The sequence below is a fragment of the Oncorhynchus keta genome, chromosome 13, assembly GCF_023373465.1.
Source record: "Oncorhynchus keta strain PuntledgeMale-10-30-2019 chromosome 13, Oket_V2, whole genome shotgun sequence".
Lineage (NCBI taxonomy): Eukaryota > Metazoa > Chordata > Actinopteri > Salmoniformes > Salmonidae > Oncorhynchus > Oncorhynchus keta.
The window spans coordinates 35674117-35690261 of NC_068433.1; the positions used below are offsets into that span (position 1 = coordinate 35674117).

The 16145-nt window shown below is 42.0% G+C and overlaps 1 protein-coding gene across 10 annotated transcripts in view; it reads left to right on the forward strand.

The window, feature by feature from the left end:
* Nucleotides 1-16145, forward strand: part of LOC118372493 (lysine-specific demethylase 5A-like) — a 93782-nt gene that overhangs the window by 21858 nt on the left and 55779 nt on the right. For all 10 annotated transcript variants that reach the window (XM_052460052.1, XM_052460042.1, XM_052460046.1 and 7 more), the window contains one exon: nt 6307-6385. In XM_052460052.1, the coding sequence (XP_052316012.1) occupies nt 6307-6385 (79 nt within the window). The remainder of the gene's footprint in view (nt 1-6306; nt 6386-16145) is intronic.

Here is a 16145-nt window from a genome sequence, read left to right on the forward strand (position 1 = left end):
CAGGGTTTCGGTTTGGAAAATGTGACGCCGGACATTTGACCAGTAGCATTTTAAAACGTCTTAGGGAGGATGGTGCCCTTTTTTTTTTTTTTCAATTTTCGCCTAAAATGACACACCCAAATCTACCTGCCTGTAGCTTGGGCCCTGAAGCAAGGATATGCATATTCTTGGTTCATTTGAAAGGAAACACTGAAGTTTGTGGAAATGTGAATTCAATGTAAGAGAATAGATCTGGTAGAAGAAAACACAAAGGAAAAAAAAATCTTTTTTTTCTCCCCTACCATCTTTGAAATGCAACAAAGGTCCCATGTCTAGCCATCACTTTGGTTGTAAATCCAATGGTGTCCACAGGATGGCAGCAGTGTATGTGCAAAGTTTCAGACGGATAACTTGAAATATGAGCAAACTACATGACATTTAGTGTGAGTTCACCCAGGTACATTTGAGCAAATCGTGAAGGAGACATTTACATTCATATTACATTTTTCGGCAAGAATTACGTCAAATCTGTATACTTTGATTGAGCTTTTCCAGTAATAGTAGCCATATTATAGGCTCCACATTTCATAACTCTCATAATTCTTGTCATTTTTGTTCAAAAAGAAAAGACTGGCTGTCGCACAAGGTTAGCAGCTACATTTTGCGACAGATACGGGGTTCTGCTCATTGGCTATCTAGCTAGTTTTGTTTGACCCCGATTGGTGCTTATTTGACAAAGTCACAGTCCATCAAGTGAAGGTCCTTGAAATGCTTCTTACGAAGCCACTCCTTCGTTGCCCGGGCGGTGTGTTTGGGATCATTGTCATGCTGAAAGACCCAGCCACGTTTCATCTTCAATGCCCTTGCTGATGGAAGGAGGTTTTCACTCAAAATCTCACGATACATGGCCCCATTCATTCTTTCCTTTACACGGATCAGTCGTCCTGGTCCCTTTGCAGAAAAACAGCCCCAAAACATGATGTTTCCACCCCCATGCTTCAAAGTAGGTATGGTGTTCTTTGGATGCAACTCAGCATTCTTTGTCCTCCAAACACAACCAGTTGAGTTTTTACCAAAAAGTTATATTTTGGTTTCATCTGACCATATGACATTCTCACAATCTTCTTCTGGATCATCCACATGCTCTCTAGCAAACTTCAGACTGGCCTGGACATGTACTGGCTTAAGCAGGGGGACACGCCTGGCACTGCAGGATTTGAGTCCCTGGCGGCGTAGTGTGTTACTGATGGTAGGCTTTGTTACTTTGGTCCCAGCTCTCTGCAGGTCATTCACTAGGTCCCCCCGTGTGGTTCTGGGATTTTTGCTCACCGTTCTTGTGATCATTTTGACCCCACGGGGTGAGATCTTGCGTGGAGCCCCAGATCGAGGGAGATTATCAGTTGTCTTGTATGTCTTCCATTTCCTAATAATTGCTCCCACAGTTGATTTCTTCAAACCAAGATGCTTACCTATTGCAGATTCAGTCTTCCCAGCCTGGTGCAGGTCTACCATTTTGTTTCTGGTGTCCTTTGACAGCTCTCTGTTCTTGGCCATAGTGGAGTTTGGAGTGTGACTGTTTGAGGTTGTGGACAGGTGTCCTTTATACTGATAACAAGTTCAAACAGGTGCCATTAATACAGGTAACGAGTGGAGGACAGAGGAGCCTCAAACCTCTTGGAACTCTAGGGGCAGTATTGTCATTTTTGGAGAAAAAAAACGTTCCCGTTTTAAACGGGATATTTTGTCAGGAAAAGATGCTAGAATATGCATATAATTGACAGCTTCGGGTAGAAAACACTCTGACGTTTCCAAAACTGCAAAGCTATTGTCTGTGAGTATAACAGAACTGATGTTGCAAGCGAAAGCTTGAGAAAAATCCAACCCGGAAGTGCCCCAGGTTTTGAAAGCACTGCGTTCCAATTACTCCCTATATGGCTGTGAATGTACCATCAACGAGCTTACGCTTTCTACGTATTCCCCAAAGTGTCTACAGCATTGTGACGTAGTTTTACGCATTTCTGTTGAAGAATAGCCGTATGGTGGCACATTGCGTAAGTGGTCACATGGTGTTTCCTAGAGAGATTCTCGCGTAAAGTACAGAGGTTGCCATTACTCCAATCGGTCCTAGAGAAAAAGTAATTGTCCCGACGGATATATTATCGAATAGATATTAGAAAAACACCTTGAGGATGGATTCTAAACAACGTTTGCCATGTTTCTGTCGATATTATGGAGCTAATTTGGAAAAAAATTGACGTTGGGGTGACCGCAATTTCCGGGCGATTTCTCAGCCAAACGTGAAGAACAAACGGAGCTGTTTCGCCTACAAAAATAATATTTTGGGAAAAAATGAACTTTTGCTATCTACCTGGGAGTCTCGTGAGTGAAAACATCCGAAGTTCATCAAAGGTAAACGATTTAAGTTGATTGCTTTTCTGATTTCGGTGACAAGGTTGCTTGCTGCTAGCAAGGCATAATGCTAGGCTATTATAAACCTACACAAATGCTTGTGTAGCTGTTGGCTGTAAATATAAAATATTGACAGGCTGATTAACACAATGCGAAGCTGTGTCTCAATATATTTCATTTGTGATTTTCATGAATAGGAATATTTTCTAGGGATATTTATGTTTGCTGCGTTATGCTAATTCGTTTCAGGTGATGATTACGCTCCCGGATCCGGGATGGGTAGTATCAAGAGGTTTTAAAGAAGAAGTTACAGATCTGTGAGAGCCAGAAATCTTGCTTGGTTGTAGGTGACCAAATACTTATTTTCCACCATAATTTGCAAATAAATTCATTCAAAATCATAGAATGTGATTTTCTGGATTTTTTTTCTCATTTTGTCTGTCATAGTTGGAAGTGTACCTATGATGACAATTACAGGCCTCATCTTTTTAAGAGGGAGAACTTGCACAATTGGTGGCTGACTAAATACTTTTTTGCCCCACTGTATGCACTGACATTTGTTGTTTCTCTAAAATCTGCAATCGTGACACAAGGCGATTTACAACTGTCTCGTTGACGGGACACCTATCCCTTGTATTTCGACGGCCATTTTAGAAATTTACCGGAACCATATGTGATGGGTGCGTAACCTGATTAGGACGTTCACCCATGGTGTTCAGAATGACAGAAATCTCGTTTGGATTGTTGTACTTCATATTAATTGAACATGAAAGTCTAGGATTCAACGATGTGCAATCCTTCTTGCCGAATTCTGATGTGCTCTTTGAAGATGTTAGAATAAATATCCACCTTTCCTCTGCCAACAAGACGGGTAACGAATAGCAAGATTCCTAGCCTATTTCTTTCTCGACAAGATGACCAATAGAATAGGTAAAATTTTATCTTATGGGGGATAGCAGCAATATGATATTCCGCATAGAAAAGTTTACCTATGCTATTGGTCAGCTTGTCGAGAAAGAAATAGCCGATTCCAATCTGACTTTCGGACAGTTGTGGGATGATAGAACCAGTTGGTCTAGGCTACATAGGGAACTTTAAAAAGCAATTAGTCTGATGCAACAGGTCAGAAAATGTTGATAATCTATTTCTCGCAGATGACTCCGCGAGACTGTTCGTTCAATAGTTAATGCAATTGGCAAGAAAACACTGCTGTCAAAAAGGCACATGTGAATGGTTTGATGTGACAGAGATGAAAATATCCATTAGAAAGAGGGGAGATCTAATATGCAACAACGAGCTTGGGATGCTAATGTGACTACTATTGTGCCTTTGGTTACTGGACAATGAAAGAAAGTTGATATAAAATAATTGCCTTCATGGATATGGTCTGATTTTTGGCTAGGCTACTTTGAAGCAAGGTAAGACATGCCTCGTATTAAAACATACAGGTTTCAAACAATTAAGTATATTTTTTCAAAATGTATACTGCCCCCAGCTTATTGCAAAGTTGTGTGTGACACGCTGATGAAACCTGCCTTCCATTGCATATGCATTTGCTGTTTGAGATGCTGTAGCAGCTGCTCTCGTACTCTCTTGACTGATTTTTCCGCTCAAATGCTCTATCTACTAGAGGTCGACCGATCATGATTTTTCAACGCGGATGCCGATTATTGGAGGACCAAAAAAAGCCAAAACCGATTGATCAGACTATTTTTATATATATATTTGTAATAATGACAATTATAACAATACTGAATGAACAATGAACACTTTTTTTTATTTTAACTTAATATAATACATCAATAAAATATATTTAGTCTCAAATAAATAATGAAACATGTTCAATTTGGTTTAAATAATGCAATAAAGTAAAAGTGCAATATGTGCCACATAAAAAAGCTAACGTTTAAGTATGTTGCTCAGAACATATGGTAACTCGTGGTTCCTTTTAAACATGAGTCTTCAATATTCCCAGGTAAGAAGTTTTAGGTTGTAGTTATTATAGGGCAATTTCTCTCTCTACAATTTTGTATTTCCTGTACATTTGACTATTGGATGTTCTTATAGGTACTTTAGTATTGCCAGTCTAATCTCGGGTGTTGATAGGCTTGAAGTCAAACTGTGCAATGTTGCTGTTAAACGCAGTAAAGTGCTGTTTGAATGAATGCTTATGTGCCTGCTGCTGCCTACCACCGCTCAGTCAGACTGCTCTATCAAATAATAGACTTAATTATAATATAATAACACACAGAAATACGAGCCATTAATTTGGTCAAATATGGAAACTATCATTTTGAAAACAAAATGTTTATTCTTTCAGTGAAATACAGAAACGTTCTGTATTTTACCTAATGGGTGGCATCCATAAATCTAAATATTCCTGTTACGTTGCACAACCTTCAATGTCATGTCATCATTATGTAAAATTCTGGCAAATTAGTTTGCAATGAGCCAAGCGGCTCAAACTGTTGCATATAGCCAGACTCTGCGTGCAATGAACACAAGAGAAGTGACACAATTTCACCTGGTTAATATTTCCTGCTAACCTGGATTTCTTTTAGCTAAATATGCAGGTTTTAAAAAGAAAATCTGTGTATTGATTTTAAGAAAGGTATTGATGGTTATGGTTAGGTACACTCGTGCTTTTTTCTGCAAATGCGCTTTTGTTAAATCATCCCTCGTTTTGCGAAGTTTGCCGTCTTTGAAAGGAAGAAATAGTCTTCACACAGTTCGCAACGAGCCAGGCGGCCCAAACTGCTGCATATCCCCTGACTCTGTTGCACAGAACGCAAGAGAAATGACACAACTTCCCTAGTTAAAATAAATACATTTTAACAGGCAATATTAACTAAATATGCAGGTTTAAAAATATATACTTGTGTATTGATTTTAAGAAAGGTGTTGATGATTAGGTACACATTGGTGCAACGACAGTGCTTTTTTCGCGAATGCGCTTGTTAATTCACTCGTTTGGCGAAGTAGGCCATGATTCGATAAATTAACATGCACCGCATCGATTATATGCAACAAGCTAGATAAACTAGTCATATCATCAACCATGTGTAGTTAACTATGATTGTTTTTTAAAAGATACTTTTAATGGTTGCTAGCACCTTACCATGGCTCCTTGCTGCAATCGCATAACAGGTAATCAGCCTGCCACGCAGTCTCCTCTTGGAGTGCTATGTAATCGGCCATGATCAGTGTCCAAAAATGCCAATTACCGATTGCTATGAAAACTTGAAATCGGCCCTAATTAATCGGCCATTCCGTAATCTGTACGCATGTGATGGATAAGATGCATAACGAATATACTGTACACGTGCCAATTTTAATTCCACAACAGTATGCCAATTAACCTATAGACCGACAAGCATTTTTTTTTATTCTCCCGGACAATTGGCGCCGGCAAATTTATCCGCTTTTACATTTTTTTTTATCTACCGATAAAAAGAGAACTTACTGTATAGCAATTGTTTTGTGTATTTTGGCATAAAGACATCCAAATGACATCCAATACACAGCAACAAACATAAAGCCTACAGAGGTATCACCATTGATTCAATGATTATCCAGGCCCAATATCACATTACTGTTGTTGGCTACATTGTTATTTGAACAGCGACCCAGCTTCTGCACCTTCATCATTTCCAAGATTCCCCAGCTGCAGTCAATAGAACTAACTATCCATGGGGTCAGTGGTTGATGTTTGTCATTCCAACAGGATCTAACTGTTTCCTGGACATCTCTCCAGACTCTGCATCTGAAATAGGGAATAGGGTCTATGTAGTACACTACTTTGGGGCCTGCATAATGCTCTGGTCAAAAGTAGTGCACTATATAGGGAAAGGGTAACATTTTGGACTCATCCCAGGAATGTTCCCTGATGTTGTATTATGTTTTTGTCTCCTCTCCTAGCGGGAAAACAAAGAGCCCAAGACCATGCAGATCTTTGGCAGTGGTCCCAAGATGGTTGGTTTAGAGATTGTACCGTCTGGTAAGGAATTTATGCTGCAACGACAAGTGTGTTCAGGGATTTTTCGACGATAGAAACTTTAGGGCAGGCCGCCTAAGCAGTTTATCGGGACGCCTAAGTCCAAGCTATATTTTTTTATATACATTTTCGCATGTTAAAACGCTTTGTGTTTTTAAACAACTTAGACCACATATAAATTATGTCGGAAAGATAAATGCCCTATACAATGCATTTAGAATGTATTCAGACCCTTCACTTTTTCCACGTTTTTTGTTATGTTCCAGCCTCATCAATCTACAAACAATTCCCAATAATGACAAAGCGAAGATAGGTTTTTAACGTTTGCTTATTTACCCATAGTTATGAGAACAACAAGCCCCGTTAGCGGGACAACTTCCGGTGAAACTGCAGGACGCACAATTCAATTAAATAACATGGATTTGAAACATTTATGTACGTATAAATGTACATATAAATTCTTGTTAATCTAACTGCACTGTGCGATTTACAGTAGCCTTTACAGTGAAAACATGCCATGCGATTGTTTGAGGACGGCGCCCCAATATTTTTTTCATAAATTCACAAATAACATTTACATTACATTACATTTAAGTCATTTAGCAGACGCTCTTATCCAGAGCGACTTACGAATTGGTGCATTCACCTTATGACATCCAGTGGAACAGCCACTTTACAATAGTGCATCTAAATCTTTTAAGGGGGGTGAGAAGGATTACTTTATCCTATCCTAGGTATTCCTTAAAGAGGTGGGGTTTCAGGTGTCTCCGGAAGGTGGTGATTGACTCCGCTGTCCTGGCGTCGTGAGGGAGTGTGTTCCACCATTGGGGAGCCAGAGCAGCGAACAGTTTTGACTGGGCTGAGCGGGAACTGTACTTCCTCAGTGGTAGGGAGACGAGCAGGCCAGAGGTGGATGAACGCAGTGCCCTTGTTTGGGTGTAGGGCCTGATCAGAGCCTGGAGGTACTGAGGTGCCGTTCCCCTCACAGCTCCGTAGGCAAGCACCATGGTCTTGTAGCGGATGCGAGCTTCAACTGGAAGCCAGTGGAGAGAGCGGAGGAGCGGGGTGACGTGAGAGAACTTGGGAAGGTTGAACACCAGACGGGCTGCGGCGTTCTGGATGAGTTGTAGGGGTTTAATGGCACAGGCAGGGAGCCCAGCCAACAGCGAGTTGCAGTAATCCAGATGGGAGATGACAAGTGCCTGGATTAGGACCTGCGCCGCTTCCTGTGTGAGGCAGGGTCGTACTCTGCGGATGTTGTAGAGCATGAACCTACAGGAACGGGCCACCGCCTTGATGTTAGTTGAGAACGACAGGGTGTTGTCCAGGAGGTTCTTAGCGCTCTGGGAGGAGGACACAATGGAGTTGTCAACCGTGATGGCGAGATCATGGAACGGGCATTCCTTCCCCGGGAGGAAGAGCAGCTCCGTCTTGCCGAGGTTCAACTTGAGGTGGTGATCCGTCATCCACACTGATATGTCTGCCAGACATGCAGAGATGCGATTCACCACCTGGTCATCAGAAGGAGGAAAGGAGAAGATTAATTGTGTGTCGTCTGCATAGCAATGATAGGAGAGACCATGTGAGGTTATGACAGAGCCAAGTGACTTGGTGTATAGCGAGAATAGGAGAGGGCCTAGAACAGAGCCCTGGGGGACACCAGTGGTGAGAGCGCGTGGTGAGGAGACAGATTCTCGCCACGCCACCTGGTAGGAGCGACCTGTCAGGTAGGACGCAATCCAAGCGTGGGCCGCGCCGGAGATGCCCAACTCGGAGAGGGTGGAGAGGAGGATCTGATGGTTCACAGTATCGAAGGCAGCCGATAGGTCTAGAAGGATGAGAGCAGAGGAGAGAGAGTTAGCTTTAGCGGTGCGGAGCGCCTCCGTGATACAGAGAAGAGCAGTCTCAGTTGAATGACTAGTCTTGAAACCTGACTGATTTGGATCAAGAAGGTCATTCTGAGAGAGATAGCGGGAGAGCTGGCCAAGGACGGCACGTTCAAGAGTTTTGGAGAGAAAAGAAAGAAGGGATACTGGTCTGTAGTTGTTGACATCGGAGGGATCGAGTGTAGGTTTTTTCCGAAGGGGTGCAACTCTCGCTCTCTTGAAGATGGAAGGGACGTAGCCAGCGGTCAGGGATGAGTTGATGAGCGAGGTGAGGTAAGGGAGAAGGTCTCCGGAAATAGTCTGGAGAAGAGAGGAGGGGATAGGGTCGAGCGGGCAGGTTGTTGGGCGGCCGGCCGTCACAAGACGCGAGATTTCATCTGGAGAGAGAGGGGAGAAAGAGGTCAGAGCACCGGGTAGGGCAGTGTGAGCAGAACCAGCGGTGTCGTTTGACTTAGCAAACGAGGATCGGATGTCGTCGACCTTCTTTTCAAAATGGTTGACGAAGTCATCTGCAGAGAGGGAGGAGGGGGGGGAGGGGGAGGAGGATTCAGGAGGGAGGAGAAGGTGGCAAAGAGCTTCCTAGGGTTAGAGGCAGATGCTTGGAATTTAGAGAGGTAGAAAGTGGCTTTAGCAGCAGAGACAGAGGAGGAAAATGTAGAGAGGAGGGAGCGAAAGGATGCCAGGTCCGCAGGGAGGCGAGTTTTCCTCCATTTCCGCTCGGCTGCCCGGAGCCCTGTTCTGTGAGCTCGCAATGAGTCGTCGAGCCACGGAGCATAATAATAATAACGATGAAATATTAACTTTTGAAAATCTTCCTCTGATTTGTCATCCAAAGGGTCCCAGCTATAACATGTAGTGTCGTTTTGTTACATAAAATCCTTCTTTATATCCCAGAAAGTCTGTTTAGTTGGCGCCATCGATTTGAGTAATCCACTCGTTCAACATGCAGAGAAAGAAATCCCAAAATCTACCGCTAAACTTTGTTGAAACAAGTCAAAATACGTTTCTATTGACTTCTCAGATACCCTAAAATGTAATCAAACTGTAATATTTCAAACGGAAATAAGTAAGTTCAATACGAAAACGATATTAGCAGGTGCGTCTTCTCTTCATCACACGCGCATACACAAATTTCCAAGACTGTGTCCCTGTCGTAAAACGTATTATTATTATTATTATTATTATTATTATTATTACTTATTTTGGAAGAAACAAGCCTGAAACCTTGAACATTGAGTGCTGACACCCAGTGGATGCCATAAGAATTGCAAACTGGGAGCTAGATATCATTATTTCCCTATTACTTTCCATTGTAAGAGCATAGGCTCTCAAATCAGGTTGGTTTTTCTTTGGATTTCTCCTACCATATCTATTGTGTTATAATCTCCTACATTATTTTAACATTTCTACAAACTTCAAAGTGTCTTTCCAATGGTACACATTATATGCATATCCTGGCTTCAGGGCCTGAGCAACAGGCAGTTTACTTTAGGCACGTCAGTCAGGTGGAAATTGAGAGAAAAAGCCCCTAGCCTGAAGAAGTTAACCTCTGGCGCAGGCGTTCCGCTAGCGACCCACCTGGCCAACATCCGGTGAAATTGCAGAACGCCAAATTCAAGATACAGAAATACTCATTATAAACATTCATGAAAGATAAGTGTTATACATCGGCTTAAAGTTGAACTTCTTGTTAAGCTAGCCGCTGTGTCAGATTTTAAAAGGGCTTTACGGTGAAAGCATTCCATTTCGATTATCTGAGGACAGCGCCCTGCTTACAGAAGCATACAAACATTTTCAAGCCAAGGTAGAGGAGTCAGGAAAGTCAGAAATAGCAATACAATTAATCACTTACCTTTGAGCTTCTTCTGGTTGCAGTCACAAGAGTTCCTGTTACACAAATGTTTGTTTTGTTCGATAAAGTTCCTCTTTATGTCCCAAAAACTTTTGTTCAGTAATCCACTGGCTCAATGGCGGTCACAACATGCAGATGAATATATCCTAATAGTACCGGTAGAATTCGTCGAAACATGTCAAACGCTGTTTCTTCCTCGTTTTTCAGAATACAAGCCTGAAACAATGTCTATAACGACTGTTGACATCTAGTGGAAGCCATAGGAACTGCAATCTGGGTCTTAACCCAACACATACTGTATAGGCAGGCAGTTGAAAACGACACACATCAAAAATAAAAGTCAAGGGCTTGTAACTAAGCATTTCATGGTAAGGTCTACACTTGTTGAAATCACTGCATGTGTCAAAGTTTGATTTGATACCATTCCTACACTGAAGCATGGTGGTGGCAGCGTCATGCTTATGGGATGTATTTCAGCGGCAGGAACTAGTCGACCAGTCTGGGTTGAGGGAAAGCTGAACGGAGCAAAGTGCAGAGTTTCTTGACAACCTGTGACGGTTCACCTTCCAACAGGACAATTATCCTAAGCACACAGCCAAGACAATTGCAGGAGTGGCTTCAGGACAAGTCTCTGAATATTCTTGAGTGGCCCAGCCAGGGACCCCAAATTAGCTTTAAAACGGCAATATTTCCTTTCAGCTCCATGGCAAAATGTGTAGAATTGCAGAAAATGAACTTTTTAAAACTGCAAAAATCTATCTTGTGCGGCTGCTCGGCCATGGAAGCCCATTTCGTGTAGCTCCCGACACAGTTACTTTGCTGACGATGGCGTGCTGCATAAGATTTATTTAATACAAAAATACATATATTTAACCTTTATTTAACTAGGGAGGCAAGTTGAGAACAAGTTCTCATTTACAACTGCGACCTGTCCAAGATTAAACAAAGCAGTTAGACACAAACAACAACAGTTACACATGGAATAAACAAACGTACAGTCAATAAAACAACTGGATTTAATTTTGGATTGGAGATGTTTAACTTCTTATGGCTGGGGGGCAGTATTGAGTAGCTTGGATGAATAAGGTGCCTAAAGTAAATGGCCTGCTCCTCAGTTTCAGTTGATGATATATGCATATTATTAGTATTGGATAGAAAACACTCTGAGGTTTCTTAAACTGTTTGAATGATGTCTGTGAGTAAAACAAAAATCATATGGCAGGCAAAATGAGCTTTGTATGTACACACCAGAGTCCCCAATGAAATCCCCTTGAGATCTTAATGTTGCACTGTCTAGGGGTTCCACTAGATGTCAACCATCAATAGAAATTATAATGAGACTTCTATGGTGTTGTGGGGGTGAATGAGAGCAGAATCTGCAGTCAGATTGGCAGTCAGCCATTTTCTGATCATGCTTATTCTTCATGGTAAGAAGGAGAACTCGGGTTGGAACTTTATTGAAGCTATATGTTAAAAACATCCTAATGATTGATTCTGTACTTAGTTTGAAATGTTTCTTGTAATATAACTTTTTAACGTTTTTGTCGGATATAACGCTGACCAGAATGAGCGTTTGGATATGTATATCAAACGCGCTAACAAAATAAGGTATTTGGACATTATCGAACAAAACAAACATGTATTGTGGACCTGGGATTCCTGGAGTGCTTTCTGATATAGATCATCAAAGGTAAGGGAATATTTATCATGTCATTTCTTGTTTATGTTGACGTCAAGATGGCGGCTATTGTGACAAATATTTCTGAGCGCCGTCTCAGATTATTGCATGGCTGGCTTATTCTGTAAAGTATTTTTGAAATCAGACACAGCGGTTGCATTAAGGAGAGGTATATCTATAATTCCATGTGTATAACTTGTATTATCATCTACAATTATGATGAGTATTTCTGTTGAATGATGTGGCGATGCAAAATCACGGGTTGTTTTTGGAACTAGTGAATGTAACGCGCCAATGTAAACTCATATTTGGATAAATATGAACTTTATCAAACAAAACATACATGTATTGTGTAACATGAAGTCCTATTAGTGTCATCTGATGAAGATCATCAAAGGTTAGTGATTCATTTTTATCTCTTTCTGCTTTTTGAAACTCCTCTCTTTGACTGGGAAAAAAATGGCTGTGTTTTTCTGTGGCTATGTGGTGACCTAACATAATCGTTTGTGGTGCTTTTGCTGTAAAGCATATTTCAAATCGGGCACTGTGGTGAGATTAACAACTAGAATAGCTTTAAAATGGTATGAGATACATGTATGTTTGAGGAATGTTAATTATGAGATTTTGTTATGTTTTGAAAATGGCGTCCTACACTTTGACTGGTTGTTGTCAAATCGCTCCCGTTAACGGAATTGCAGCCATACAAAGTTAATGTGAGTCTGGAAGGAGAGTTTACCGTCTACAAATACCTAGGTGTCTGGTTAGTTGTCCACATATTCTAAGTCAAAACCGCCCAGAGTAGTGATGCTAGTCGACCGGGCAGGTCTTGGCAGCGATAGGTTGAAGAGCATGCATTTAGTTTTTCTTGCATTTAAGAGCAGTTGGAGGCCACGGAAGGGGAGTTGCATGGCATTGAAGCTCGTCTGGAGGTTAGTTAACACAGTGTCCAAAGACGGGACAGAGGTATACAGAATGGTGTTGTCTGCGTAGAGGTGGATTAAAGAATAACCAGCAGCAAGAGTGACGACATTGACGTATACAGAGAAGAGTCGTCCTGAGAATTGAACCCTGTGGCACCCCCATAGAGACTGCCAGAGGTCCGGACAACAGACCCTCCAATATGACACACTGAACTCTGTCTGAGAACTAGTTGGTGAACAAGGCGAGGCAGTAATTTGAGAAACCAAGGCTGTCGATAAGAATGTGGTGATTGACAGAGTCGAAAGCCTTGGCCAGGTCGATGAAGACTGCTGCGCAGTATTCTTTTATCGATGATGGTTATATCGTTTAGGACCTTGAGCGTGGCTGAGGTGCACCCATGGCCAGCTCAGAAACCAGATTGCATAGCGGAGAAGGTACGGTGGGATTCGAAATGGTCGGTGAGCTGTTTGTTAACTTGGCTTTCGAAGACCTTAGAAAGGCAGGGTAGGATAGATATAGGTCTGTAACAGTTTGGGTCTAGAGTCTCCCCCTTTTGAAGAGGGGGATGACCAGGGCAGCTTTACAATCTTTGGGCAACTCAGACGATACGAGAGGTTGAACAGGCTAGTAATAGGGGTTGCAACTATTGCGACGGATAATTTTAGATGGAGTGAGTCCAGACTGTCTAGCCCAGCTGATTTGTAGGTATCCAGATTTTGCAGCTTGTTCAGAACATCAGCTATCTGGATTTAGGTGTGGGAGAAATGGGGGAGGCTTGGGAAAGTTGCTGTGTGGGGTGCAGAGCTGTTGACTGGGTTAGGGGGTAGCCAGGTGGAAAGCATGGCCAGCTGTAGAAAAATGCTTCTTGAAATTCTCAATTATTGTGGATTTATCAGTGGTGACAGTGTTTCCTAGCATCAGTGCAGTGGGCAGCTGGGAGGAGGTGCTCTTATTCTCCTTGGACTACAGTGTCCCAAGACTTTTTGGAGTTTGTGCTACAGAATGTAAATTTCTGTTTGAAAAAGCTAGCCTTTGCTTTCCTGCCTGTGTATATTGGTTCCTAATGATCCTGAAAAGTTTCATATCGTGGGGGCTATTTGATGCTAATGCAGTACGCCACAGGATGTTTTTGTGCAGGTCAAGGGCAGTCAGGTCTGGAGAGAACCAGGGGCTTTATCTGTTCCTCGTTCTAAATTTAACGGGCATGCTTATGTAAGATGGTGATGAAAGCACTTTTAAAGAATAGAGGCATCCTCTACTGACGGAATAAGGTCGATATCCTTCCAGGTTACCCGGGGCAGGTCGATTAGAAAGGCCTGCTCGCTGAAGTGTTTTAGGGAGCATTTGACAGTGATGAGGGGTGGTCATTTAACCGCAGACCCATTACAGACGCAGGCAAGGAGGCAGTGATGGCTATGGTCCTGGTTGAAGACAGCAGAGGTGTATTTAGAGGGCAGGTTGGTCAGGATGATATCTAAGAGGGTGACCGTGGTTACGGATTTAGGGTTGTACCTGGTAGGTCCAGTGATAATTTGTGTGAGATTGAGGGCATCTAGCTTAGATTGTAGGACGGCCGGGGGTGTTAACCTTTCTAGTGCTGGCGTTCCGCTAGCGGAACCCATCGACAACATTCCGCTGAAAAGACAGCGCGCGAAATTCAAAATATATTTTTTAGAAATATGTAACTTTCACACAGTCCAATACAGCAAATGAAAGAAACGTCTTGTTAATCTACCCATCGTGTCCGATAAAAAAAAATGCTTTACAGCGAAAGCACAAGTCAAAATAACACAGCCAAAAAGCAGAAATATAGATTAAATTAATCACTAACCTTTGATGATCTTCATCAGATGACACTCATAGGACATCATGTTACACAATACATGTATGTTTTGTTCGATAATGTGCATATTTACATCCAAAAATCTCAGTTTACATTGGTGCCTTACGTGCAGTAATGTTTTGATTCCAAAGAATCTGGTGATTTTGCAGAAATACTCATAATAAACATTGATAAAAGATACAAGTGTTATTCACAGAATTAGAGACTTCTCTTTAATGCAACCACTGTGTCAGATTTGAAAAAAACTTTACGGAAAAAGCATAATCTGAGAACGGCGCTCAGAGCCCAATCCAGCCAGAGAATTATCCACTGTTTTGGAGTCAACAGAAGTTAGAAATAACACTATAAATGTTCACTTACCTTTGATGATCTTCATCAGAAGGCACTCCCAGGAATCCCAGTTCGACAATAAATGACTGATTTGTTCCATAAAGTCCATCATTTATGTCCAAATAGCCACTTGTTCACGTGTTCAGCCCAGTGATCCATCTTTATGAGGCGCGAGCACTTCGTTCAGACAAAAACTCGAAAAGTTCCGTTACAGGTCGTATAAACAAGTCAAACGATGTATGGAATCAATCTTTACGATGTTTTTAACATAAAACATCTAATGTTCCAACCAGAGAATTCCTATGTCTGAAGAAATGCACTGGAACGAGAGCTGTCGGGAGCGCGCGTCACGAGCCTGAGACACTCTGCCAGTTCACTGACTCAAACAGGTCTCATGTGCCCCTCCTTTATAGTAGAATCCTCAAACCAGTTTCTAAAGATGGTTGACATCTGGTGGAAGCCGTAGGAAGTGCAACTTGACTCCATAGACATTGTGTATGCGGTACGACAAGCTTTGAAAAACTACAAACCTCAAATGTTCCACTTCCTGGTTGGATTTTTCCAGTTGTGTTATACTCACAGACATTCAATTAGTTTTAGAAACTTAGTGTTTTCTATCCAATACTACTAATAATATGCATATATTAGCATCTGGGACAGAGTAGGAGGCAGTTCACTCTGGGCACGCTAATTCATCCAAAAGTGAAAATGCTGCCCCTTATCCCAAAAAGGTTAAACACTGTTTCTCATGCTTGTTCAATGAACCATAAACAATTAACGAACATGCACCTTTGGAACGGTCGTTAAGACACTAACAGCTGACAGACGGTATGCAATTAAGGTCACAGTTATGGAGACTTAGGACACTAAGAGAGACCTTTCTACTGACTCTGGGGAAGAAAAAAAAATAAAGATGCCCAGGGTCCTTGTTCATTTGCATGAATGTGCCTTAGGCATGCTGCAAGGGGGCATGAGGACTGTAGATGTGGCCAGGGCTATAGATTGCAATGCACGTACTGTGAGACACCGAAGATCAAATGTATTTATATAGCCCTTAAGACAGCGCTACAGGGAGACAGGACGGACAGCTGATCGTCCTCGCAGTGGCAGACCATGTGCAACACCTGCACAGGATCGGTAAATCTGAACAACACACATACAGGATGGCAGGTGTATGTAAACTTCTGAATTCTACTGTACATGCTTGAGGTCGACCGATTATGATTTTTCCACGCCAATACCGATTTATTGGA